Below are 22,780 nucleotides of genomic sequence, written 5' to 3' on the forward strand. Positions count from 1 at the left end.
TCCATACCACAGTCAACAGGGGAGCCACCGGGGCCTCATTTCTGGTCTCTAGGGGGGTGGTCTGTGCTCTTTGGGGAGGAACTGTGGCCAAGAGGAGCTGTTGAAGGGAAAGTCCTGGACCTTGGGCAACAAAGGGTGGTGTATATACAGTTTCTATTTCCTTGACTGGCAGCTCAGTGGGGCCCTCCCTCTTGGACATTCCGGAAAGTGATGTGGGTAGGGCAGGCAAGGTGAACCACAGGTGCCAGCACTCCAATTGCATAAAAGGCTGGAGGTTGTAGGGGGTAGAGGAAGGGAGTGTGACCTGGCCCAAGTCTGAAGTTTCAGCTTGGACACAGCCAAACGGACATGCAGCACAAGCTGGGGAAGGCTGCCTTGCCTCCAGCCCCAGCCTCTCCCCTTCCTTCCACGGCCATGCGGAGCAATCCCAGCCACTGGCTCTGCCTCCTACCCTTGGTCTTGGGCCTTTTGTCTGGAGGTAAGCCAGGGTGCCCCTGCTCCCGCTGCCCCTAGCATCTCTCCTTGGCCTTGTCAGGCCAGGCCTCATCAGCCTGTCTTCTTAGGTGTGGGTGCAACGCCATTGCCTGCAGCTGAGCCCCAAAGCCCCTGCTCTCTGGAGGGAGTAGCGATCCAAGGTGGCTCTTTCCAGCTTCTCAAGGAGGGCCAGGTGCTGGAGTACGTGTGTCCCTCTGGCTTCTACCCATACCCTGTGCAGGTGCGCACCTGCAGATCCACAGGGTCCTGGAGCACCCTGCGGACCAAAGACCAAAAGATTGTCAAGAAGGCAGAATGCAGAGGTTGGAGGGCAGTGAGGGTGGGCATGGGCCAGCAAAGGGTTGGAGCAGGTGGCGGCCGAGGTCCCAAATAGGATGAGATTAGTGTGCTGAGACCAGGCAGGCTGACAAGTCGGGCTGAGCAGTGTAGGAGCTGTCTGGGCTTGGAGGTAGGAAGGAGAAAGGAGGAGGGGGATCAGCCTTTACTCAGCATCTACCCAGTACCAGGCAGCCTGGCAGTAAACAGAACACTCAGGAACGGGAGGGAGGAGCAGTGGGACTCCCCATGGGTTGAGGGACCCTCCAGGGGTCAGGGGTAGATGCTGCTCCTGTGGGACCGAGATGCTTTTCCTCAGCCACAGGGACCTTGAAACCAGGAGGGATACTCTAAAGGGCAGCCCTTCCCTCTCAGTAACTTCTGATTATCCCTCTCCCCCAAAGCAATTCGTTGCCCAAGACCACAGGACTTTGAGAATGGGGAGTACTGGCCTCGAGCTCCCTACTACAATCTGAGTGATGAGATCTCCTTCCACTGTTATGATGGCTACACTCTCCGGGGCTCTGCCAATCGCAGCTGCCAAATGACTGGCCGGTGGGACGGGCAAACGGCCATCTGTGACAATGGAGGTGAGAAGCATTGCCTTCCCCCATGATGGGAGCCTGTCCCCGATCCATGCAGAGCCGGAGGAACTGGCATCACAGCTCCCGGACCCTACCTTGCCCTCGGGCCTCCGACTTTGGCCTTCACCTCCGTGTCTCATGCCTCTGCAGCGGGGTACTGCCCCAACCCAGGCATCCCCATTGGCACAAGGAAGGTGGGCAGCCAGTACCGCCTTGAAGACAGTGTCACCTACTATTGCAGCCGGGGACTCACCCTGCGTGGCTCCCAGCAGCGGACATGCCAGGAAGGTGGCTCTTGGAGTGGAACGGAGCCTTCTTGCCAAGGTGACCCTTGACCTATGCCCTCAGGTCAGATCTTGCTCTCTCATCTGCAAGTCCCCACACCAGGGCACTGTCTTCCTCCCCTCTCCCCACCCAGCTCCTTCTGCTTCTAACCTCCCTGTAAAGCTTCCTTACTCCTGAGCCCTTCCCACTCTGGAAACCCACCATCCCCCGTCTTTCTGGTCACTGGGTCCCTGACCCTCCAAGATATTTGACCTGACTTCTGACCTCTCCCAGATTCCTTCATGTACGATACCCCCGGGGAGGTGGCCGAAGCCTTCCTGTCTTCCCTGACAGAGACTATAGAAGGAGCGGATGCTGAGGATGGGCACAGCCCAGGTGTGAAGGCAGCGTGGGAGGTGGGGCAGGGAACTGGGGGGATGGAGAAGGGGCAGGAGAGCCATGCCTGCTGGAGCCTCAGTGTCTCTGGTGGCACCCAGGGGAACAACAGAAGAGGAAGATTGTCCTGGACCCCTCGGGCTCCATGAACATCTACCTGGTGCTGGATGGATCAGACAGCGTTGGGGCGCGTAACTTCACAGGAGCCAAGAATTGTCTCAAAGACTTCATTGAGAAGGTGGAGCCCTCTCCTTCAACGTGGGGACCCCGAGTGGATCTCGCTGCCCTGACGGGACTAGCTTCCTGGTGTTTCCAGCCCCTCTGAGCCACAGGGTTCCAGGAAGTCCTCAGCTCCTACTCTGCTCTCCGTCCCTTTTACTGAAGCAGTATCGTGACCTTTAACCCAGACTCCCCTGTGAACCGGTGACCAGTCAGCCCTCGAGTCTCTTAGTGTGACCTTCCTTGTCCCAGCAAAGTATTCTACTTGCAGTGCCATTACCTTTTGCTTCCCTCAGGTGGCAAGCTATGGGGTGAAGCCAAAATATGGTCTAGTGACGTATGCCACAGACACCAACATTTTGATCAAAGTGTCCGATGCAGAGAGCAGCAATGCAGACTGGGTCACAGAGCAGCTCAACAAGATCAGCTATGAAGGTCAGGAGTCAGGGGAGGGAGCGGTGGGAGGGGACGGTGGTAGGTTCACCTTGGGGTCAAAGAGGTCAAAAGGTTCGGGAGGCCCCAGCCGGTTTGGCTCAGTGGTTAGAGCATGAGCCCGCGGACTGAAGGGTCCTGGGTTCAATGCCAGCCAAAGGCATGTGCCTGGGTTACAGGCTCGATCCCCAGTCTGTCAGGGTGCGTTCGGGAGGCAACCAGTCAACGTGTGTCTCACATATTTTTTTTTTTCTCTTCTCTCCCTTCCACTCTCTCTGAAAAGCAATGGGAAAAATATCCTTGGGAAAGGATTAAGAAAAAGAAAAAAAAGGTTCAGGGGTATTGAGACCACCTGGAGCAGGGAGAACACTTTGTAGCACATAGTTGGACAGCAGGGCCAGTGGGGCACAGAGGTTAGGGACTGAGAAGGTCAGTTTACAGTCAAAGGGAAGCCAGTGTGGTGACAATGAACTAAAACAGTTGCAAAATGTGGGATCTGTTGCCAACAGGCCTCTGGGGTTCAAGGATGGCCTGGGAGACTACGTGAGGTGGCAATCTCTTTCTTTACCACAGATCACAAGTTGAAGACCGGGACTAACACCAAGAAGGCCCTGCTGGCGGTGTACAACATGATGAGCTGGGCGGGGAACACCCCCCCTGAAGGCTGGAACCACACCCGCCATGTCATCATTCTCATGACTGACGGTCAGAGGGCCCTTTCCCCTGCCCGACTCCCCACCTCTCACACCAGTGTGTGTGTGTGGCTCCTAGGTCTACATAGAACACCAGACTCATGGCTGGGCCCTGAGAAGCAATGGGCCTTAATCATGTTGATCTTTCCTGTGACACTTTACAAGGAGGGACTCCTCCCCTGATTTGTCACTTCCACCCCCTTCCCGACCTCCTTACCCAGCCATGTGTCACTATTTCTGGTTGATTTCTCATGACCCTCTTCCTCACCTCCCACCCTCATGGTCTGTCTCTTCTGTAGGCTTGCACAACATGGGTGGGGACCCAGTCCCTGTCATTCACGATATACGGTCCTTGCTGGACATTGGTAGGGATCGCAAAAACCCAAGGGAAGAGTATCTGGGTGAGTTCTTTTGCCCAGGACCCAGCACCCTGCTTTCTCAGTTCCTACCCACCTCCACCCCCAAGCCTGGACCTGAGCTCACCCTCCCCTTTTCTCCCTCAGACATCTATGTGTTTGGGGTTGGGCCTTTGGTCAACCAAGAGAACATCAATGCTTTGGCTTCCAAGAAAGATAACGAGCAACATGTGTTCAAAGTCAAGGACATGGAAAACCTGGAGGACGTTTTCGTCAAAATGCTCGGTAGGAAGATATCAGAAGCGTGAGATGACCAGGAAGCTCAGCTCTCCCCAGGTCCCCCAGGATCACTCATCTTTCCTCTCCTCCCAAGACCCTGGCAGTCTGGAAGGCCTCTTTCCTTCTCTCTGCCGTAGTGTCATTATTGTTTCCTGGCACTGTCTGCTTCCTGATCTTAGAATCAGAGCTCCCAATCATGTCATTGATCTTTCTCAAGTCCCCTGCTTTATAGATGTGGAAACTGAGGCCAAGAGATGTCAAGGGACAGCAAGCTAGCAAGAGTTCAGCCTAATTTCAGCCAAGTCTCTAATTCTTTTGCTTGTACCAGCGATTTCTTGTCTTAGACATAAGTAAACAAATGCCCTTGCCTTTCCTTTTCTCCTACAGGCCTTGCTCTCCATGGATGTGTAGGTGTCCCTCCCCAAAAGGTGCTGCCATTTGGGATGAGTGTCCTGGCTTTCAGCACTTTCTCTTTTCTTGCCAGATGAAACCCGGACACTGGGTCTCTGTGGCATGGTTTGGGAGCACAGGAAAGGTACTGATTACCACAAGCAGCCGTGGCAGGCCAAGATCTCAGTCACCGTAAGCATGGCATCCTGGTGGTGGTAACTCCTGGGGGTGAGGTCAGGGTGAAATGGGGGTAGGGCAAAGGCAATGTGTGCACGTTAGAATTTGGTGTTTGTGAAAGTCAAGCTTTCTCCCTCTGCCATTTCCACAGCGCCCTTCAAAGGGACATGAAAACTGCATGGGGGCTGTGGTGTCTGAGTACTTTGTGCTGACAGCGGCCCACTGTTTCACAGTGGATGACCAGTTACACTCAATCAAGGTCAATGTGGGTGAGGATGACACGGTGAATAAATTCTGAGCTCCCAGTCCACCCACAATGTAGCCCCTTCCTGTATATGCCGAATCCGTCAGGGATGGTGTGGGGCCAGAGGCAGGAGGCTGTCCACAGAGAAGTGGGTTGCCTAGAGGTTCCCTCTCCTCCCACCTTAGGAGGGAAGAAGCAGGACTTGGAAATAGAAGAAGTTCTGTTCCACCCCAAGTACAACATCAATGGGAAAAAAGCAGAAGGAATTCCTGAATTTTATGATTATGATGTGGCCCTAATCAAGCTCAAAACGAAACTTAAGTACAGTGAGACTCTCAGGTCAGACACCTGTCTCCCTAAGAAAAAGTGGCAAAGGTGGGGCTGGAGGACTGGAGCAGGGGCAGTTTTCCACCCGAGTCTCCCTCTCTCCCCTTAACAGGCCCATCTGTCTCCCTTGCACCGAGGGGACAAATCAAGCTTTGAGGCTTCCACTGTCAACCACTTGCCAGCAACAGAGTAAGACATGTTCAGGGAGAGGAGCACTAGGGCAAGTCAAGACAAGTGGGGCATGGGGGGAGCTGGAGATGCCAGCCGGAGTCCCCAGCTTATAGGCAGGGGCTGAGGGACATTTGCTGAGATGGTAGGGAGAGGGCTGAAATGACCCAGTCTGTCCATCGGTCCAGTGCAAGAGCTGCTCCCTGCAAAGGATATCAAAGCTCTGTTTGTGACCGAGTTGTTCAAGGATGGGAAGAAGACGCTGGCTCGGAAGGAGGTCTTCATCAAGAATGGGGATAAGGTGAGAAATGTGGGATCCTAAGGAGGTCTTCTCAGCCCTGATTCTCTGTAAGCAAGCTTTGTTTGTTCTCTCTTCTCCACACTCCCCTCCTCACCTACAGAAAGCTGCATGTGAGAGAGATGCTCAAAAGGCCCCAGGCTATGATAAAGTCAAGGACATCTCTGAGGTGGTCACCCCCAGGTTCCTCTGCACTGGAGGGGTGGATCCCTACGGTGACCCCAACACTTGCAGAGGTGAGAACAGGTTCTCTGGTGGAGTTGCAAGTTCCTGAGGCCCAAGAGCTTCCCTACAGCTTCTCTCCCCTGTAGGTGATTCTGGTGGCCCCCTGATTATTCACAAGAGGAGTCGCTTCATTCAAGTAAGTCCCCCCTTTCCTAACTGTGGGGAGACGCCAAGAGGTCAGCACGGGACCCAAAGCAAAAAAGGTCAACAGATGCAGCTAAAAAGGGGAGGGAAGAGCCTGCCTCATCTCACGACTGTTCCCTGACCTGGGCGGCTCAGGGCCATGTGTCTGGCCTGGGTGTGCAGAGGACAGGACCAAGCTGGGTCCCTAGTCTATTTCCCCTAGGTCAGTGCAGATGCAATTGGGAGTAGTTGTGCTTCCTGGGCTACGGAAGGAATTCTACCAAATGATCCATGGCAATCCCTCACCCTCTCCAGGTTGGTGTGATCAGTTGGGGTGTAGTGGATGTCTGCAAAGACAAGAGGCTGCAGCACCAGGTACCTGCTCACGCCCGAGACTTTCACATCAACCTCTTCCAAGTGCTGCCCTGGCTCAAGGAGAAACTCCGAGATGAGGGTCTGGATTTTCTATAAGGGGTTTCCTGCTGGAAAGGGGCATGAGATCAAATTAAAACAGCTGTGACAATACCCGTGTTGAAGTTCCTTTGGGGTAAGGGAGTGGGGAATGTGCACTGCCCATCTTGTTACAAATGAAATAAAATCTAACAGCCGTTTTTAAAGGCTCAACCCAATCCCAAGTGCTGAAAAACCAGAGGCTGAGGGAGATGTGTGAGCTTCCACCTCAGTGTTTTACTGAGACCAGTGTTGGGGCAGATGAGGCACAAGAAATCCAGCTCCACAACCTAGAAGCCATCCACAAGGTTTTCCTTGTAGACATCATCACTGTAGACAATCTGGGTCCTTTTGTCCCGGTGGCAACCCTTTGGACTGTTCTGGACAGCTAGGGAAGAGAGGAAAGGGTTAGTTAGGGCCTGAAGGAGAGCACTGGTGAGACCCCAGGCCCAGAGTCTGACCACCTCACTCCTGGCCTCTGGCACTTGGAAGCCCAGTTTCTATGCTGCCCTCTGGTGGCCAGGACAGCCTGTCTCCCTTTAGGCCCTTAGGCCCGTGGCCGCCAAACCATCACCCGGTTATCTTGGCACATAGGAATACTGTAACAAATTTTTTGTTCTTAGAAAAATCCCAAATGTTATCAACGACACATGTAAATGGTGCTTACCTACTGCTTTGAGTCAGTACATAAAAAATTAAAAATTAGAATACTTTTAACAATAAAGACAAATTTAAAAAACATTAGAAAATCTCTATAACCCTTGGTTGACATGCTGGCCTTTTCTGCACACTTCCTTTTATGGAAGGCCACTCTTGCTCTGAACCCCTTGTTTTGCCCACTCTCTCTTTTTTTAAAAAATATATCTTTACTGATTTCAGAGAGAAGAAAGGAGAGGGGGAGAGAGAGAGAGAGAAACATCAATGATGAGAGAGTCATCGATCCGCTGCCTCCTGCACGCCCCCGACTGGGGATCGAGCCCACAACCCGGGCATGTGCCCTGACCCCGAATAAAACCCCAATCGCCTGGATCCTAGGTTGACGCTCAACCGTTGAGCCATGCCCAGCCAGGCTTGCCTACTCTTTTGCCAAGAAAATATATTTTGGTTAAAATGGGTTCACACTGAGAAATGCTACTCTCCCTATCAGAACTCACTCTGGGGGTAGCGTTGGCCCTGGGCATTCTCCCATGAGCCCTGAGCTTTCCTTCCCCTTCCTCTTTCCCAGTGTCCCTCTCCTCACCCCATCTCCAAGGATTCCATCCCTGCCGCTGTGGGGCTACAGTGAATGCACCCCCCCCCCCCCCCCCCAGCTCCCACTCTCTGGGATCTCTGTACCCTGACAATGCCGATCATGCCCTACTTCTCAAAGCTGGTGTCCTTTGGCTTCAATGCCCCCCCCCCCCCCCCCCGCCTGGGTGCAGCTTCCGGCCCTGACCCCTCCTGCTGTCACCTTTGCTGCATAAATTTCAGCCTAACATGTCAGGAGGACTGGGACAGTTGGAGCACAAGGAACACAGCCCTGGTTCCTCCCATATTCCCTGAATATTCTGCAAACCCAGTCTCAAGTCATTTTTTTCTCCAAAAGTTAGCCTCCCCAAATGATACCACCATTTTGCAGCCACTCTGAAATATAGATGACTAATCTACATTTTCATTTCTCAACTCACGCCTGAGTTCCAGGTGCCTATTCCAAAAGCCTATTTTATAAAACCAACTATACTTCATCTCAAAATGAACAAGGCCACATGAGATGCTCATCTGCCTCTCGAACTGGACCCGCTTCCCCTCCTTCCCTGTTCTACTTACTAGAAGCTGTTTCAATCATACTTTTTTCTTTCTCCTACTTCCAACTGACAGAGGGCCTGACCACTCTTCCTTCCATCCCCACAGCCTCCCACAAATCCAGACAGCTAGGGAATCCAGTGACATGCAAGGGAACAAAAAGAAGGGGTGAGCAGTGGGGGACAGGATGAGGAAGAATCACACTCTTACCAAGGGAGCCCCAGACTGACTTGCCAGTGGCGGCGTCCAGCATGGGCTGTTTGCGGGCAATGCTGACTTTGAGCTGCACGGACTCCACCTGGGCCCCGTTGAGCTAGGGCAGAAGAGGGGAGGGGCGGGGATGGGGGAAAACATTACAGACAAACCGAAGGAGGATTTCCATGAATTGCCATTCTAGGAGTAGGCTGAGCAGGGATCTGAGAATATAAGGTTTTCTGTGTGAGTAGAGAGAGACTTTGTCAAGAGTAATGATTTCCTCCTGGCTCCCAGTACTTTAGAGACAACATGAGGATGGCGGGGGGGGGGGGGGGGATGGATAGATCTGGGAAGTCCCAACCTCAGCAACGGCCTGATCTGCTGACTCCATCTTTTCATAGGTGACGAAGGCACAGCTGGGATGAGAGAAAACAGGGTCAGTAGAGGGACTGTGGGCTCCTCTGAACCCAGCCGGACCCAGTGCTTACAGGCTGCTGGAGATGTGTTGGCTTCCTCCCCAGGCCGCACACCCAGGTCCTCCCGGGACTTATCTTGCCCTATGCCATCCTTACTTTCTGGGTGGGTCCATGGAGAGGTCAATGATGTTTCCAAAGGGAGAGAAGGCCCCACGGAGGAGGGTGGGTGTCATGTCTTCCCCGTACACATAGAGAGTATTCCCTTTCCGAGGGGCCCGGCGTTCAGGGAATGAGTCCGACCCTATGGGATCACAAAACATATGCTGTCACCCTCCACTTTAAAAGTCCACTTTAGTTGGAACCACCTAAGTCCTATCTGAGGTCACTTTCCCCACCAGCCAAGCCCACTCACTGCGGAAAGGGCCCTCTCGGTCTCTGTCTCGTTCCCGGTCTCTGTCCCGGTCTCGATCTCTGTCCCGTTCCCGGTCTCGATCTCTGTCCCGCTCCCGGTCTCGGTCCCGATCTCGCTCCCGGTCCCGTTCCCTGTCCCGGTTCCGCTCACGACTGCGGTCCCGGCTGCGGCTTCGCGGAGGGGAGACTGAGGAGCGGGTGCTACCACGTTCTTCGTAGCCCCAATCAAAGCTTCGAGGGGGACCATCACCAGCCCCTGGGCCTTCTGCCTCTTCCCCATCTGGCCCCAGTTCCCGAAGCCGGTCACTGGAAGACACAAAGCTAGGGGGAGGCAGACAATGAGGATCAAAGGGGGCCTTTACTTTGTTTTCCCAGACCCTGTAGAGACTCAACACTCCCTCTGCAGCCACAGCTCCTTCCACTCCAGCCCCATACCTCCCCCAAGGATCAGGCAACCCCCCCTCTACCTACCAGGACCCAGACCTATTTCTAACTTGCTAACCTCTCATACAGAGATTTCCTTTGGGGACGTCTGGATGACTGGAAAAGAGACCAAGTTTCAGTTAAGAGGATTCCTAATTGCTGGAATGTGGGTCCCTCAGGGACAGAGGACTGGGAACCGTTACCTCCTGTAGATCGTCGTCAGCAGATATGCTCCTCTGGAACGGCTGGAAAGTGGGGATCGGCCCCTTCTCAGGGTCCTGGAAGGTGGTAGAGGCCTAACTCAGTGTGGGAGTAGGAGGCTGCCTAACCACAGGACAGAGGGGATTCCTCTTCTCTCACCTCTTCTGGGCTTCCGGAGGCGTATCTTTTTTTTCTTTTAATTCCTTTGTACTTTTCTTATTTGATTATGTGGCATTTTAAAGTAAAAGACTCTAATGTACCCTTGAAGTATTTAGTGTATCTAAACATTTCTTGAACCTGCTGACGTTTCAGCCTTTCATCTCCTGAAAACATGACCCAAGAGCCCTAATACATGGATTGGAGTCACAGGCTGTGTAACGTGGAGGACTCGGGAATCATCCATTTTCTCTGCTTCTCAAATAAGCAACCCAAAGCTCAGAGTGGCAGGCAATTTGCACATGATCATCAGGCATTTACTTGCCCCTAACCCTGCCTCCATTCCAACTTGGAGAGTACCCTCTGAAGTCAAGGGTCCCCTGAACAACCTTTCTGCTTGTGCTTACTTTTAACTTCCCCTCTAAGGTTCTAGAGCGCTTGAAGCCCGAGTTCTTGGTCTCGGCCTTGATGGCACTGATGGCTCCTGACTTCACCAGCTGCTTTGCCTGCTCTGTTGCGGTGGCGGTGTCCACCACAGGCTGCTCTGACAGTGCTGGAATGGGAGGAAAAGAGGCGTTATTTCAGCCAGGTTTGAGAAAGGCCAGCCCACACTCCCCTTTTCTAGGCTAGCCCCGTTTCCAGTCACTCACAGCGTTTGACACCGCCTTGGCTGGCTGTGCTGCTGCTGCTTTGCTTCTTTAGAGCCAGCAATGCCTTTTTCTGGGAACAAGAATGAGAAGAGAGCCCGGCCGGGCATGGCTCAGCGGTTGAGCATCAACTTAGGATCCAGGAGATCATGGTTCGATTCCTGGTCAGGGCACATGCCCGGGTTGTAAGCTCAATCCCCAGTAGGGGACCTGCAGGAGGTAGCTATCTGTGACTCCCTCATCACTGATGTTTCTCTCTCTCCCTTCCTCTGTCTGAAATAAAGATATTTAAAAAAAAAAAGAATGATGAGAGAGGGGTTGGTGAGGCCATTCCCTGACCAGATCCTTTGCCAAGGCCACTGGGCGCATCACTCCAGGGGTCATCTTTCTCAGAGAAGACAATGCAAATGGTGCTCTTGGAGTGGTTCACTTCACTGAGGCAGCCCTGCCGCTTACACATGGTTTCCCAGGTCATCTACAGTGCCAGTGATAACTAAGCTATCCAAACCATGGTATCCAGAGTATGATGTTTTTGAAGGTGAAGACAAGGAATTCATTCATGAACCAGAGCTCCAGGTTACAAGCTGCAAGTAAGTAGTATAAGCCTATGTGCCTTTCTTGGGGCTTCATCCATCATCCCCTATATATTTAACAAGAACACACCACTCATTTCTTCATAATAGGGATATGCAAAAGTATGAGACACAGTTCCTCCCCACAAGAAGCTTACAATCTGAGAAATAAAATGACTAAATCGCCAAGAATGTTTATAAGAGATTAAAACTGTTTGAGAGCAAGTACAATTTTCTGATGTCAAATGGCTATTAAACTGGTCCCTGGGTAGAATCTACACAACAGAGACTGAAAAAAGAGCATTTTAGACAAAGAAAATAGGGTGGGAAAAATGCTGAGATAAGAAGGCTTTGGGAATGCATGTTTTGGGACTAGTGAATAGTTCTATTTTACTAAAATCCTTACTCTATAGACAACGTGAAACCACTTAAGGGTTCTGAGAAAAAGGACAGCATCCTGTGTTTCCAATCAATCATTTTAACAAGAGGGCAGACGTCTATTTCAAAAACACAACAAGAAACATGTCTGGAGACCACTGTAACAGTCTAAGTGAACATCAGCAAAGACCTCATCTATGGAATACTCTTGAAAAAAGATATGGGAGCCCGGCCAGTGTGGGTCAGCGGTTGAGCATCGACCTAGGATCCAGGAGATGGAGGTTCCATTCCCAGTCAGGGCACATGCCCGGGTTGTGGGCTTGATCCCCAGTAGGGGGTGTGCAGGAGGCAGCCGATCAACAACTCTCTCTCATCATTGATGTTTTTCTATCCCTCTCCCTTCCTCTCTGAAATCAATAAAGACATATTTAAAAAAAAAAAAATAAATGGGAGAAATTATTTTCAAGAAAGAATCAAGAAGAAGGCTTGGCAAATGTTTGGCTATGCAAATGGAGAAGTCAGAGATAAGATTTTTTAAAAAAATAACTGATTTTAGAGAGAGAAACACTGATTTGTTGTTCCATCTATTTATGTATTCACTGGTTAATTCTTGTATGTGCCCTGACTTGGGATCGAACCTGCAACCTTGCTCTAACCCGCCAGGGCAGAGCTTAAATTTTTTATTCCAAACACACGGAAGTACTGAATGTGGTCCATCCACGTTTGGAAGATCAAGAAAAGGAACTAGATTAGAACAGGTAGGAAGAGGAGAGCTTTATTTTGGGTAAGAAGTTATCAGTAAGACACCAGGCGGAACTGGAAAAACCACACTTGGGGATCACCAGTTTTAAGGTGGTAATAAAAGCCATGGGAAAGGGAGACAACTCCATGGCAAACTGAACAGAAGAGACAAGGTACACATGGAAACAAAAGACTACCTGTGAAGCTACCCTGAGGTGACAGGCTCTAGGGAAGAGCCAGAACCTCCACGCCTCACTCACCCCGGGTGGTCTCAGCGCGTCGGCGAAAGGCTGGGCCACGCCCACATGCACTCCCTCACCTTCTTCTTCAGTTTGTTGAATTTCTTCTGCAGAGCCTCTTCCTCCTCGCTCAGTCCGGGGGGTATCACCAACATGGTGGCTCCTGGTTCAGGGGCAGGGCCCAAGACATCTTTCTGCACTGTCGCCGTCCGGGGCTCACGCGCCGCCGCACCCAGCCCAGCCCCCGGGGCCGGCGGGCTGTGTCCCTCTCCCTACCCTTTGCTTAAGCTACGCTGCCCCGCAAGCCCGGCGCCGGGATCGACCAGCATTCCCTCCCCGCCGGCACCACGTGGGCCGGGAGGAACACCCTCCGTCGCCAAGACGACGGCACCGGAACCCCCATCCCTTACTGGGGTTAGTATGGCAACGGCGGGGTTCGAACTGCAGAGGAGGCAGTGGAGCCGGCGCAGCGCTCTCAGAGCAACCGAGTAGGGAAGGAGACAGGAGGAGCGCGGAGACAAGGGCGAAGGGTGAGGCGGAGGCCTTACCTGAGGGCGTCACCCCGGGCCGCGGTCTCGGCGGCGCCGCCCGGGCGGCCGACCGGGCTCGGAGCGATGACGCGGCGAGGGCGGGAAACGCGGGCCCACGGCGGCCGCGGGCGGCCACTTCCGCCCTCCCTCCCGGGCTCAGCACCGCCCCTCGCGAGCAGTCGTCCACGCCCCCCGAGGGGTGTGTGGCGGAAGTCATCTTTACTTCCGCCCTTTCGGGGGCGGGCTTTACCCCAAGGCCCCGGCTGCACTTCCGGCTGCGGCGCAGCTGCCTGGGCTCCTAGATGATGGAGACCGAGCGACTCGGTGAGGGGGAGGGGGTGGAACGCGGGAGTAGCTTGGAATCTACCCTTGACCCCTGACCTCTGATCTTTCTCCCGCAGTGCTACCTCCCCCAGGCCCCCTGGACCTGCCTCTCCGGGCTGTGGAGCTGGGATGCACTGGGCGCTGGGCGCTGCTGAATGAGCCTGGGGCTCCAGAGAGCACCGTGAGCGACTTTTGACCCTAACCTTTGACCCGCATCGAGCTTAAAACCCCTTCCTTTCAGTAGAATAGCATGACCTGCTTTTCTCTCTGGACGCGTGCCATCCCCGCCTGGCTTGATGCAGGACAGACTCCAACCTTAGTGGACCTGCCGTGGGCCTAAAGCTAGTGATTCTCAAATTTCAGTGTGCCTTGTTATTAGTGGGGGAGCTTTCTTAAGATACAGTCCCAGATTCTGAAATCTGAATTATTAACCAGCGCCCCTGGTAATTCAGTAGCAGGTCATTTGTGCTATAAAGCATTACAGCCTTTGGAAAACATTGCTTCACTTTGATTGCCCTACTCTGTTTGGGACATCTGCTATTCCAGATCTCAACACGAGTCCCATCACTTTTTCTCATCTTGCCCTTGTTCCAGCTTCCCCATGGCCTCCCTCCCTGTGCCCCAGATCTGCAGCAAGAAGCCGAGCAGTTGTTTCTGTCGTCTCCAGCCTGGCTGCCTCTGCATGGTCTGGAGCACTCAACCCGGTGAGGGGTGTGGAGGGGCCTGGACTAGGGAGATGGGTCCATGAAGGAAGCTGAGACAGAGGAGAAAGAAGACTTGAAAATTACTTCCTTCTCTCTAGAAAATGGCAGAGGAAGATGGATCCCTGGTCTCTATTTGCTGTACTGGGGGCCCCAGTCCCCTCCGACCTGCAAGCCCAAAGACATCCAACCACAGGCCAGATACTGGGCTACAAGGAGGTAAGAGCTCAGGTTCCATGAGAAGCACAGTTGGGAAAAGGAAGGTCAGAGGCAAGCTCAATCTCACTGGGGCTCTGATCTCTTGCCTCAGGTCCTGCTGGAGAATACAGACCTGTCGGCCACAACCTCCTTATCTCTTCACAGGCCACCAGGGCCCATCTCCCAGTCCCTGTGGGGGAATCCAACACAGTACCCTTTCTGGCCAGGTGACTCTTGTGGAAATGAGATTGTAGGGGAGGGAGCCCTCAGTCTCCAAGGAAGGGTTCCCGTCGTATCATCCCTTGTGAATCCTCAAGTGTCCAACCTCTCCCCAGGTGGAATGGATGAGCCTACCATAACAGAAATGAGCACTCAGGAGGAAGCTGAGGAAGAGATAGACTTTGAGAAAGGTGAGGTGGTGCCAGGATGGACCGTTGGGAGGCAGGGCCTGGGGACAAGGGGCCCAGGCCTATCACTGGGCTGCTGCTAGTCCTTCCATGCCTTGAGCAAATTAGGAAAAGGTCCCTTTTCCATAACAACCTTTACCGTTATTTGTTGGAAAATTATTACAACTGTCCTAGCTACAACACCTATGCTGCGAATGTTAATTCTTTCGGTTTATGTACTGTGTGACTTATACAGTAGTGTGCAGTGGTTCTGACTCTGTCCCTGTCCTCCAGATCTCCTTACTATTCCACCGGGCTTCAAGAAAGGTGTGGACTTTGCACCAAAAGGTGAGTTTTCAGTGGGGGTGTAGGAGAAGTGGTGCCCTTCTATAGAACAGAGATGGACATGACTGGGTCTCCCTTTTTGTCTTGCTCCTCAGATCACCCAGCTCCAGCTCCTGGGTTGCTCAGCCTCAGCCGTCTGCTAGAGCCCCTGGATCTGGGTGGGGGCGATGACGATGAGAGGGAGGCAGTGGGACAGCCTGGAGGTACCAGAAGGGACACTGTTTCAGCCTCTCCTTGCAGTGCTCCCTTGGCCCGAGCAAGCAGCTTGGAAGACCTGGTGCTGAAGGTGGGCACTTCCGTGCATTGAAATGGGAAAGAAGGGGCCTTGCCACTGGAGGGTGTACTGGGTTGGCTGGATCAAAGGGGAAGACTGGAGCGTCTTTTGGGAGGAGTGGTAATGGAGAGCTTTCTGGCTGTATCTTTATCACCCCTATCCCTTACTTTTCCAGGAAGTGTCCACAGTTGTATCCCCCTCAGAGCCCCCCAAACCTCTTGCTCAGGAGCAGTGGGCCATTCCAGTGGATGTCACTTCCCCTGTCGGTGATTTCTACCGCCTCATTCCCCAGCCAGCCTTCCAGGTAGTGTGGTCCAGTCCTCACGTGCTCCCCCACCTCCTCCCAGCCCACTGCCTTGGCTCCTCTCCTCACTAGAGGCCAGATGCCTTCTAGGCCAGTCTTGGACCTCAGTCCCAGCCTTGCCTCACTCTGGCCTTCTCCCTATTGCCCTGCATACCCCATGAGCCAGAGGTAAGAAGGCCCCTCTCCCTTCTTTAGCGCTCATCTAATTCTCTCTCCCACAGTGGCCATTTGAGCCTGATGTGTTCCAGAAACAAGCTATCCTGCACTTGGAACGGCATGACTCAGTCTTTGTGGCGGCTCACACATCTGCAGGGAAGACAGTTGTGGCTGAATATGCCATTGCCCTTGCCCAGAAGCACATGACGCGGTATAGCCTTTCCCTTCATCAGCCATGCCTGCTTTCTCCTGCGTCCTTTCTAAATCTCTCTTCCCACATCTTTTTTCATCTTTTAGATGGGGGAGGTTTGGGGGAGGAACTGAGATAGGGGCCTAGAGAGAAACGAGAAGGTGTGGGGAGAGAGTTTAGAAGGATGATCTGTATACATTTAGTTCAGGAAGGGGTTGTGGGACAGGATTTTTCTGGGGTCAGTTTGGGTGAAGAAAGAGGGGCACCTGTGCTCAGCAGCATGCTGCTGTGAGGGCTCAGGGTAGGAGAGGAGGTGCTGACCACAGTCTGTATGGAGAGACTGGCTGACTTCATGCCCTCTTCCCAGCACTGTCTATACTTCGCCTATCAAGGCTCTGAGTAACCAGAAGTTCCGAGACTTCCGAAATACATTTGGGGATGTGGGGCTGCTCACTGGGGATGTACAGCTGCACCCAGAGGCCTCCTGCCTCATCATGACGACAGAGATCCTTCGGTGAGAGATGGGCACTCAACACGGGTGGACTTTGGGCCAGAAAGGCGAGGCTGCTCTGGAGAGCATGTTTGCTGGATTGGTGGAGATGGGCCCCTGGGGAGTTAGCCTGCGGTCTCTTCTCCCCAGCTCCATGCTGTACAGTGGCTCAGATGTCATCCGGGACCTGGAGTGGGTCATCTTTGATGAGGTTCACTACATCAACGATGCTGAGGTAGGAAGCAGGAGGCCTGGGGGGCCCCAGACACCAGCAGTTCTTTCCTGTAGGACCAGTTCAGCAGCTCCCTCTTCCATACATCCTGAAACCTGGCTGCCTTCTTTGCCCTCCAATGGAAGCGTAGGAGCAGGAGGGCAGCCCCGTCTAAGCTGCCCATGACTTGTCTTCCTTCCGTGCCCAGCGTGGGGTCGTGTGGGAGGAGGTGCTCATCATGCTCCCTGACCATGTCTCCATCATCCTTCTGAGTGCCACTGTACCCAACGCCCTTGAGTTTGCTGACTGGATTGGGTGAGATGTGCTTCCTAGGGTGCTTGGGTGAAGGGGGCTGTGTTCTTCTTGGGTTGGGGTGGGGGGGCAAAGATTGCCACAGCGGGGAGAGAGGTTAGGCCATGAGGGTGGGGAGGAGGTTGAGGTGGGACTGGGGAACAAGGCCCACTTGGGCCCAGACCACTTTGAATGTTGAGAGATACGATGATGGGGACAGCCTTCTAATCCGGCTCCCAGAAAAGACTGGGTGAGACCAGAAGGGGAAAGGCGGGTGTGTGGACTGTTCCTTCCCAGACTCCCACCCCTGACCTGCTGTCTTCTTCCCACTCAGACGACTGAAGCGTCGCCAGATCTACGTGATCAGCACCGTCGCTCGCCCTGTGCCCCTGGAGCATTACCTCTTCACGGGGAACAGCCCCAAGACCCAGGGTGAACTCTTCCTGTTGCTGGACTCCCGAGGCACCTTCCACACAAAGGGGTAAGCTGGGGATGGGGAAGGGTCAGGGCTGGCCCGGCTGGGTGTGACTGATGGCCACCCGCCTTGCACCCCAGGTACTATGCGGCTGTGGAGGCTAAGAAGGACAGGATGAGCAAACACGCCCAGACCTTTGGGGCCAAGCAGCCCACGCATCAGGGGGGACCCGCACAGGTGAGAACCAACAGGCTTTGTACCTTTCACCTGTTTCTTCCCTTGGCCCCCAGCTGTGAGAGCTGCCAGACCTGACACTTCTTTACCTGCCTACTGGTGACTGCATCCCTGTGCCTTTGCACCCCCTTCCCCAGGACCGTGGTGTGTACCTGTCCCTCCTGGCCTCCCTCCGCACCCGTGCACAGCTGCCCGTGGTGGTGTTCACCTTCTCCCGGGGCCGCTGTGACGAGCAGGCTTCAGGCCTCACCTCCCTGGACCTCACCACGAGTTCAGAGAAGAGTGAGATTCACCTTTTTCTGCAGCGCTGCCTTGCTCGCCTCCGCGGCTCTGACCGCCAGCTGCCGCAGGTGTGGAGGGGGGACTTGGAGACTGATGGGGATGGGTGCTCCTCCGCCCCACCCTGACCACGGGCCTCAACCCTCGGCAGGTCCTGCACATGTCAGAGCTCCTGCACCGAGGCCTGGGCGTGCACCACAGTGGCATCCTGCCCATCCTCAAGGAGATCGTGGAGATGCTCTTCAGCCGCGGTCTGGTCAAGGTGCACACGCCACCCACCGCCTCCTCACTGCACGACCTTCTGCAGATTCTTATCTCCCTCAACTTTAGGTTTCTCATCTTAAAATGGGGATGTATTCAGAAGAGAAACCCAAAAAGCTAGCAAGCATATTAGTTGTCACCAGAAAAACGCAATTTGAAATACTCGTAAGACTTTAGTGATTAGACTGGTAAAACCTAGGAAAGTGGCTAATGCCAAATGTTGCCAAAGTCATAGGCAACTACAATGTAGACCGTGGACACATTGCAGGCTCCATCCCAGTCCACCACATAAACATTGCATTAAAGTGGGTCACGGAGTTTTGGTTTTTCAGTACATGTGAAAGTTATGTTCACACTATACTGTACTTTATTAAGTGTACAGTATTGTTATGTCTAAAAACAACATATGTACTTTAAAGAATACTGTGAAGAAATGCTCACCATCCTCTGAGCTTCAGTGAGGCACGATCTTTTTGCTGCTGGAGGGTCTTGCCTCCATGTGGTGAAAATGCAGTGTCTGCGAATCGCAGTAAAGCGAGGTCTGTCTGCGTAGGATTATAGGAACCTTTATACAGGGTGGCCAGCCTGGAGTGTACCCTGGCATTCTTTAGACAAGAATAAGTGTAACATACTCTGCCCCTCAATTCCATTCCTGAGTATAAACCACACAGTCCTCACCCTGGTCTGTGAGGGAATATGCCAGTTCTCCCTGTTGGCTGTAGTCTGGCAGGGTGGTGGTGGTGGTCCCTGGGAGAGCAGGTAGGTAACTGTAGGGCATGCACCCCACAGTGTCCTACGCAGCTGGAAGCAAGGGATTAAGCATAAGTAGAGGAGCATGGATGGTGCCAGAAACACGGGAGGAAAAGGCGTAGGGAGACGAGATGTAGCTGCTTTCACGTAGATTGCAGATTACATGCACACAAGACAACGTGCGGGAACACGTTACACAGAAAGGTGTTCATTGAGACACGGTGTGACTGAGGTGCGGGGTGGTCATGGTGGTGCACAGAAATAAGTAGGTAACTAAGTAAATAAAATGAGGAAAGTGATAGTCCCCTCTATAGGTTTGCCTGGAGAGTTAAATGGGCTCCTGGGAGTGGGCCACCTCGACTTGACGTGCCAGGTACCCACGGAACCTTGCTGCAAAGTGAGGTGCAGTGGGCAGCTGTGTGGAGCCCCTTTGCTGATCTTCTCTTCCCCACATCCCAGGTCTTGTTTGCCACAGAGACCTTTGCCATGGGTGTGAACATGCCTGCCCGAACAGTGGTGTTTGACTCCATGCGAAAGCATGATGGCTCCACCTTCCGGGACCTGCTCCCTGGGGAGTACGTGCAGATGGCGGGCCGGGCAGGCCGGAGGGGCCTGGACCCCACAGGCACCGTCATCCTGCTCTGCAAGGGCCGCGTGCCTGAGATGGTGGACCTGCACCGCATGGTGACGGTGAGCGAGCAGCATGAGGCGAGCCAGACGGCCCCCGCCATCCGCTGGATTCTCTTCCAACCCTCTTCCCCTTTTTTTCTTTTGCCTGGGAGAAGCCAAGGTAGGAGTGAGCAGGTCCAAGGGTGAGAACGGGTCTCATCTCTAGTCTTTCCCCCTGTGCATAGGGAGCCAGTAGGATCTATTACTTAGTTTCGCTCCCTTATTTTGCAGAGGTGAGTAGGCAGTGTGTCTGGGCCCCACGGTTGCAGACCTGGGACTGGCTCTGCTGTGGGTAGCCAGTCAGCAGAGGGCTGGCTGGGGAGCAGCAGGCCCACCTAGTCCCCCCGCTCCTCCCCAGGGTAAGCCATCGCAGCTGCAGTCTCAGTTCCGCCTCACATACACCATGATCCTCAACCTGCTGCGGGTGGACGCCCTCAGGGTGGAGGACATGATGAAGAGGAGCTTCTCTGAGTTTCCATCCCGCAAGGACAGCAAGGTGAGGGGTTAGGGTGACCAGTATATCAGGCTGGATCTTGGATAAGGGAAGCAGGCTGGGAAGAGGTGGGCATGTAGGGGCAGGTGGGGATGTGGCAGACTGAGCCTGGAGACTCATTTCATACCTTCCCCTTGCTTCTGGCCAGGCCCATGAACAGGCTCTGGACGAATTAACCAAGAAGCTGGTGACCTTGGAGGAGCCTGACCTGACTGGCCAACTGGTGGACCTGCCCGAGTATTACAGCTGGGGAGAGGAACTGACAGAGACCCGGAGCCTGATCCAGGTGAGAAGTGTATTGTGTTGGGGTGATGAGGAGAAAGACAGGTGAGTCTGGGTGCTCCTGAACTGCCCCAGCAACCCAGACACTTCCTTCCTTACCCCTTTGCGCATCTCCCCTCTTCAGCAACGTGTCATAGAGTCTGTGAATGGGCTGAAGTCTCTCTCAGCCGGAAGGGTGGTGGTCGTGCAGAGTCGGGAGCATCATAATGCACTGGGTGTGATCCTGCAGGTGACCCGAGGGGAGTCTGGGCCCCAGAGGGAGGGAGGGGCAGGTTACACTCAGCAGTGCCAGTTCCCCTCTTGCCTTCCTTTCCTTCCCATCACCACCACTTGTGCTCACCTCCCTGTCCTCTGCCCTTCTCCACACCCCACCCCCCTCTGCTCTGATTACTTGTCTATTCGAATGGGTTCTGCGTGGCTGCTCCATAATCCCTGCCTTTGTTGTCCATTCCTCACATTGCCCTGTGCTGGCCTCCCCACCTCCCCTAGGTCTCCTCAAACTCTACCAGCAGAGTATTCACAACTCTGGTCTTGTGTGATAAACCCATGTCTGAGGACCCACAGGAGAGGGGTTCGGCCTCCCCAGGTGTGCCCTACCCAGATGACCTTGTGGGATTCAAGCTGTTCCTGCCTGAAGGTGCGAGTGGGGCAGATGTCTAGGTTCCTAACAGCAGTGGAGGCAGGGCACCTGGGTTCAGGGTGAGGTCTGACTCTGCTCTTCCCTTTCCTCAGGGCCCTGTGACCACACTGTGGTCAAGCTCCAGCCCAGAGACGTGGCTGCCATCACCACCAAAGTGTTCCGGGTGAATGGGGAGAAGATCTTGGAGGATTTCAGCAAGAGGCAGCAACTGAAATTCAAGTCAGAGATGCTGGGGAGGCCCCTTTTCCTGGGGAGGGACCATGTAATGGAGAGTTGGGGGTGTGTGGTTGGGAGGCTCCCCCAGCCTGAGGGGTGCTTTTATGGAAGAGAAGTCTCAGGACTTGCTCCTTCCTCAGGAAGGATCCTCCCAGTGCTGCTGTGACCACTGTTGTCCAGGAATTGCTGCGCCTGGCTCAGGCCCACCCAGCAGGACCCCCTACCCTTGACCCTGTCAACGACTTGCAGCTCAAGGATGTGTCAGTGGTTGAGGGGGGACTCCGGGCCCGGAAGCTAGAGGAGCTGATTCGGGGGGCTCAATGTGTGCACAGCCCCCGTTTCCCTGCCCAGGTAGGGCCCTGGATACCAGCTTCTAAGCTCTTTCTCTCTGGTCCCCTGTAGGCTGCCCACCCCCATTTCAGCCTTGGTCCTCAGGCCCTGGTGGGAGGCAAGGGAAGGGCTAAGCTGCTCTTGCCCATGGCTCTCCACAGTACCTGAAGCTGCGGGAACGAATGCAGGTACAGAAGGAAATGGAGCGGCTGCGCTTCCTGCTATCAGACCAGTCATTACTGCTGCTCCCTGAGTACCACCAGCGAGTAGAGGTGAAAGCGGTGGGGGTGGAGGGGGAGGGCTAGTAAGGGAGGACAGCAGGCTCCCAACACCCACCATCTTCCGTCCAGGTGCTCCGAACTCTGGGTTATGTAGACGAGGCAGGCACAGTGAAGCTGGCGGGGCGGGTGGCTTGTGCTATGAGCAGCCACGAGCTGCTCCTCACTGAGCTCATGTTCGACAACGCTCTGAGTGCCCTTCGGCCAGAGGAGATTGCGGCTCTGCTCTCTGGCCTGGTCTGCCAGAGCCCCGGGGACACTGGGGAGCAGCTCCCAAGTACCCTCAAACAGGTACTGGGCCCCCACCCCTCTCTCCCTCTCCTGGCTGCAGCATTCCCAGGCCCCACCCCCAGGTTTCCCCAAGTAACCTTGCCAGCTCTGTGCGTGCCCCTAAGAGCTGGAACGGCTTCTTCCTTGATCTGAGCCTCCCTCGTCCTAGAGCAGGAAGGTGGGTCTTAACATGTCCTTCCCCATCTGCAGGGAGTGGACCGTGTCCGTGCTGTGGCCAAGCGGATTGGTGAGGTCCAGGTGGCTTGTGGCCTGAACCAGACAGTGGAGGAATTTGTAGGGGAGCTGAATTTCGGGCTGGTCGGAGTTGTGTACGAGTGGGCCCAGGGCATGGTGAGTTACTGGGGTTTGGGGTTTTGTGCACGGCTGGTTGGGGAGAGGCTGCCCACGTCTCTCAAGCTCATCCCCATCCTGCTTCCCCCACAGCCCTTCTCCGAGTTGGCAGGGCTCTCTGGGACCCCCGAGGGCCTGGTGGTCCGCTGCATCCAGCGCCTGGCCGAAATGTGTCGCTCATTGCGAGGGGCGGCCCGCCTGGTAGGCGAGCCTGTGCTAGGTGCTAAGATGGAGACAGCAGCTACCCTGCTGCGGAGGGACATAGTCTTTGCAGCTAGCCTGTACACTCAGTGAGTGACCTCCATGTGAAAAGTAAT

At 54.3% G+C, this 22,780-nt stretch overlaps 3 protein-coding genes across 6 annotated transcripts; 2 read left to right on the top strand and 1 right to left on the bottom strand.

The window, feature by feature from the left end:
- Positions 1-348: 348 nt before the first annotated feature.
- Positions 349-6,455, top strand: CFB (complement factor B). Of its 2 annotated transcripts, none has more exons than XM_016215329.2 (18): positions 349-478; positions 564-797; positions 1,215-1,400; positions 1,545-1,718; positions 1,953-2,054; positions 2,156-2,292; positions 2,570-2,708; positions 3,279-3,410; positions 3,697-3,798; positions 3,901-4,038; positions 4,517-4,614; positions 4,751-4,868; positions 5,029-5,182; positions 5,283-5,359; positions 5,527-5,639; positions 5,740-5,872; positions 5,948-5,997; positions 6,300-6,455. In XM_016215329.2, exons 1-18 carry the CDS (start codon positions 349-351, stop codon positions 6,453-6,455), a joined length of 2,373 nt encoding a protein of 790 aa, XP_016070815.2. The 2 variants fall into 2 exon arrangements, with proteins under 2 accessions (XP_016070815.2, XP_087673436.1); XM_087817310.1 differs by having other exon boundaries at positions 415-478; positions 5,032-5,182.
- Positions 4,658-13,230, bottom strand: NELFE (negative elongation factor complex member E). Of its 2 annotated transcripts, XM_016215333.2 has the most exons (11): positions 13,144-13,230; positions 12,676-12,758; positions 10,669-10,738; positions 10,426-10,571; positions 9,865-9,939; positions 9,741-9,778; positions 9,240-9,559; positions 8,984-9,128; positions 8,773-8,827; positions 8,427-8,529; positions 4,658-6,822 (listed from the first exon to the last, which is right to left on the bottom strand). In XM_016215333.2, exons 2-11 carry the CDS (start codon positions 12,748-12,750, stop codon positions 6,725-6,727), a joined length of 1,125 nt encoding a protein of 374 aa, XP_016070819.1. In that variant the 5' UTR covers positions 12,751-12,758; positions 13,144-13,230; the 3' UTR covers positions 4,658-6,724. The 2 variants fall into 2 exon arrangements, with proteins under 2 accessions (XP_016070819.1, XP_087673437.1); XM_087817311.1 differs by lacking the exon at positions 4,658-6,822 and having other exon boundaries at positions 8,229-8,529.
- Positions 13,231-13,395: 165 nt separating this feature from the next.
- SKIC2 (SKI2 subunit of superkiller complex) lies at positions 13,396-22,772 on the top strand. 2 transcript variants are annotated; one of them, XM_016215326.2, is made up of 28 exons: positions 13,396-13,449; positions 13,527-13,630; positions 14,044-14,153; positions 14,252-14,369; positions 14,461-14,575; positions 14,684-14,758; positions 15,029-15,082; positions 15,175-15,365; positions 15,529-15,657; positions 15,879-16,024; positions 16,371-16,517; positions 16,644-16,728; positions 16,913-17,019; positions 17,330-17,476; positions 17,551-17,647; positions 17,782-17,994; positions 18,075-18,185; positions 19,394-19,624; positions 19,962-20,099; positions 20,245-20,382; positions 20,503-20,607; positions 20,868-21,015; positions 21,111-21,280; positions 21,379-21,585; positions 21,726-21,836; positions 21,915-22,133; positions 22,323-22,463; positions 22,557-22,772. In XM_016215326.2, the coding sequence occupies exons 1-28, from the start codon at positions 13,428-13,430 to the stop codon at positions 22,755-22,757; spliced, it is 3,780 nt and encodes a 1,259-aa protein (XP_016070812.2). In that variant the 5' UTR covers positions 13,396-13,427; the 3' UTR covers positions 22,758-22,772. The 2 variants fall into 2 exon arrangements, with proteins under 2 accessions (XP_016070812.2, XP_016070813.2); XM_016215327.2 differs by having other exon boundaries at positions 21,111-21,237; positions 21,375-21,585.
- The last annotated feature ends 8 nt before the right edge of the window (positions 22,773-22,780 follow it).

Source organism: Miniopterus natalensis, chromosome 5, assembly GCF_054644295.1.
Source record: "Miniopterus natalensis isolate mMinNat1 chromosome 5, mMinNat1.hap1, whole genome shotgun sequence".
In the NCBI taxonomy this organism is placed as follows: Eukaryota; Metazoa; Chordata; class Mammalia; order Chiroptera; family Miniopteridae; genus Miniopterus; species Miniopterus natalensis.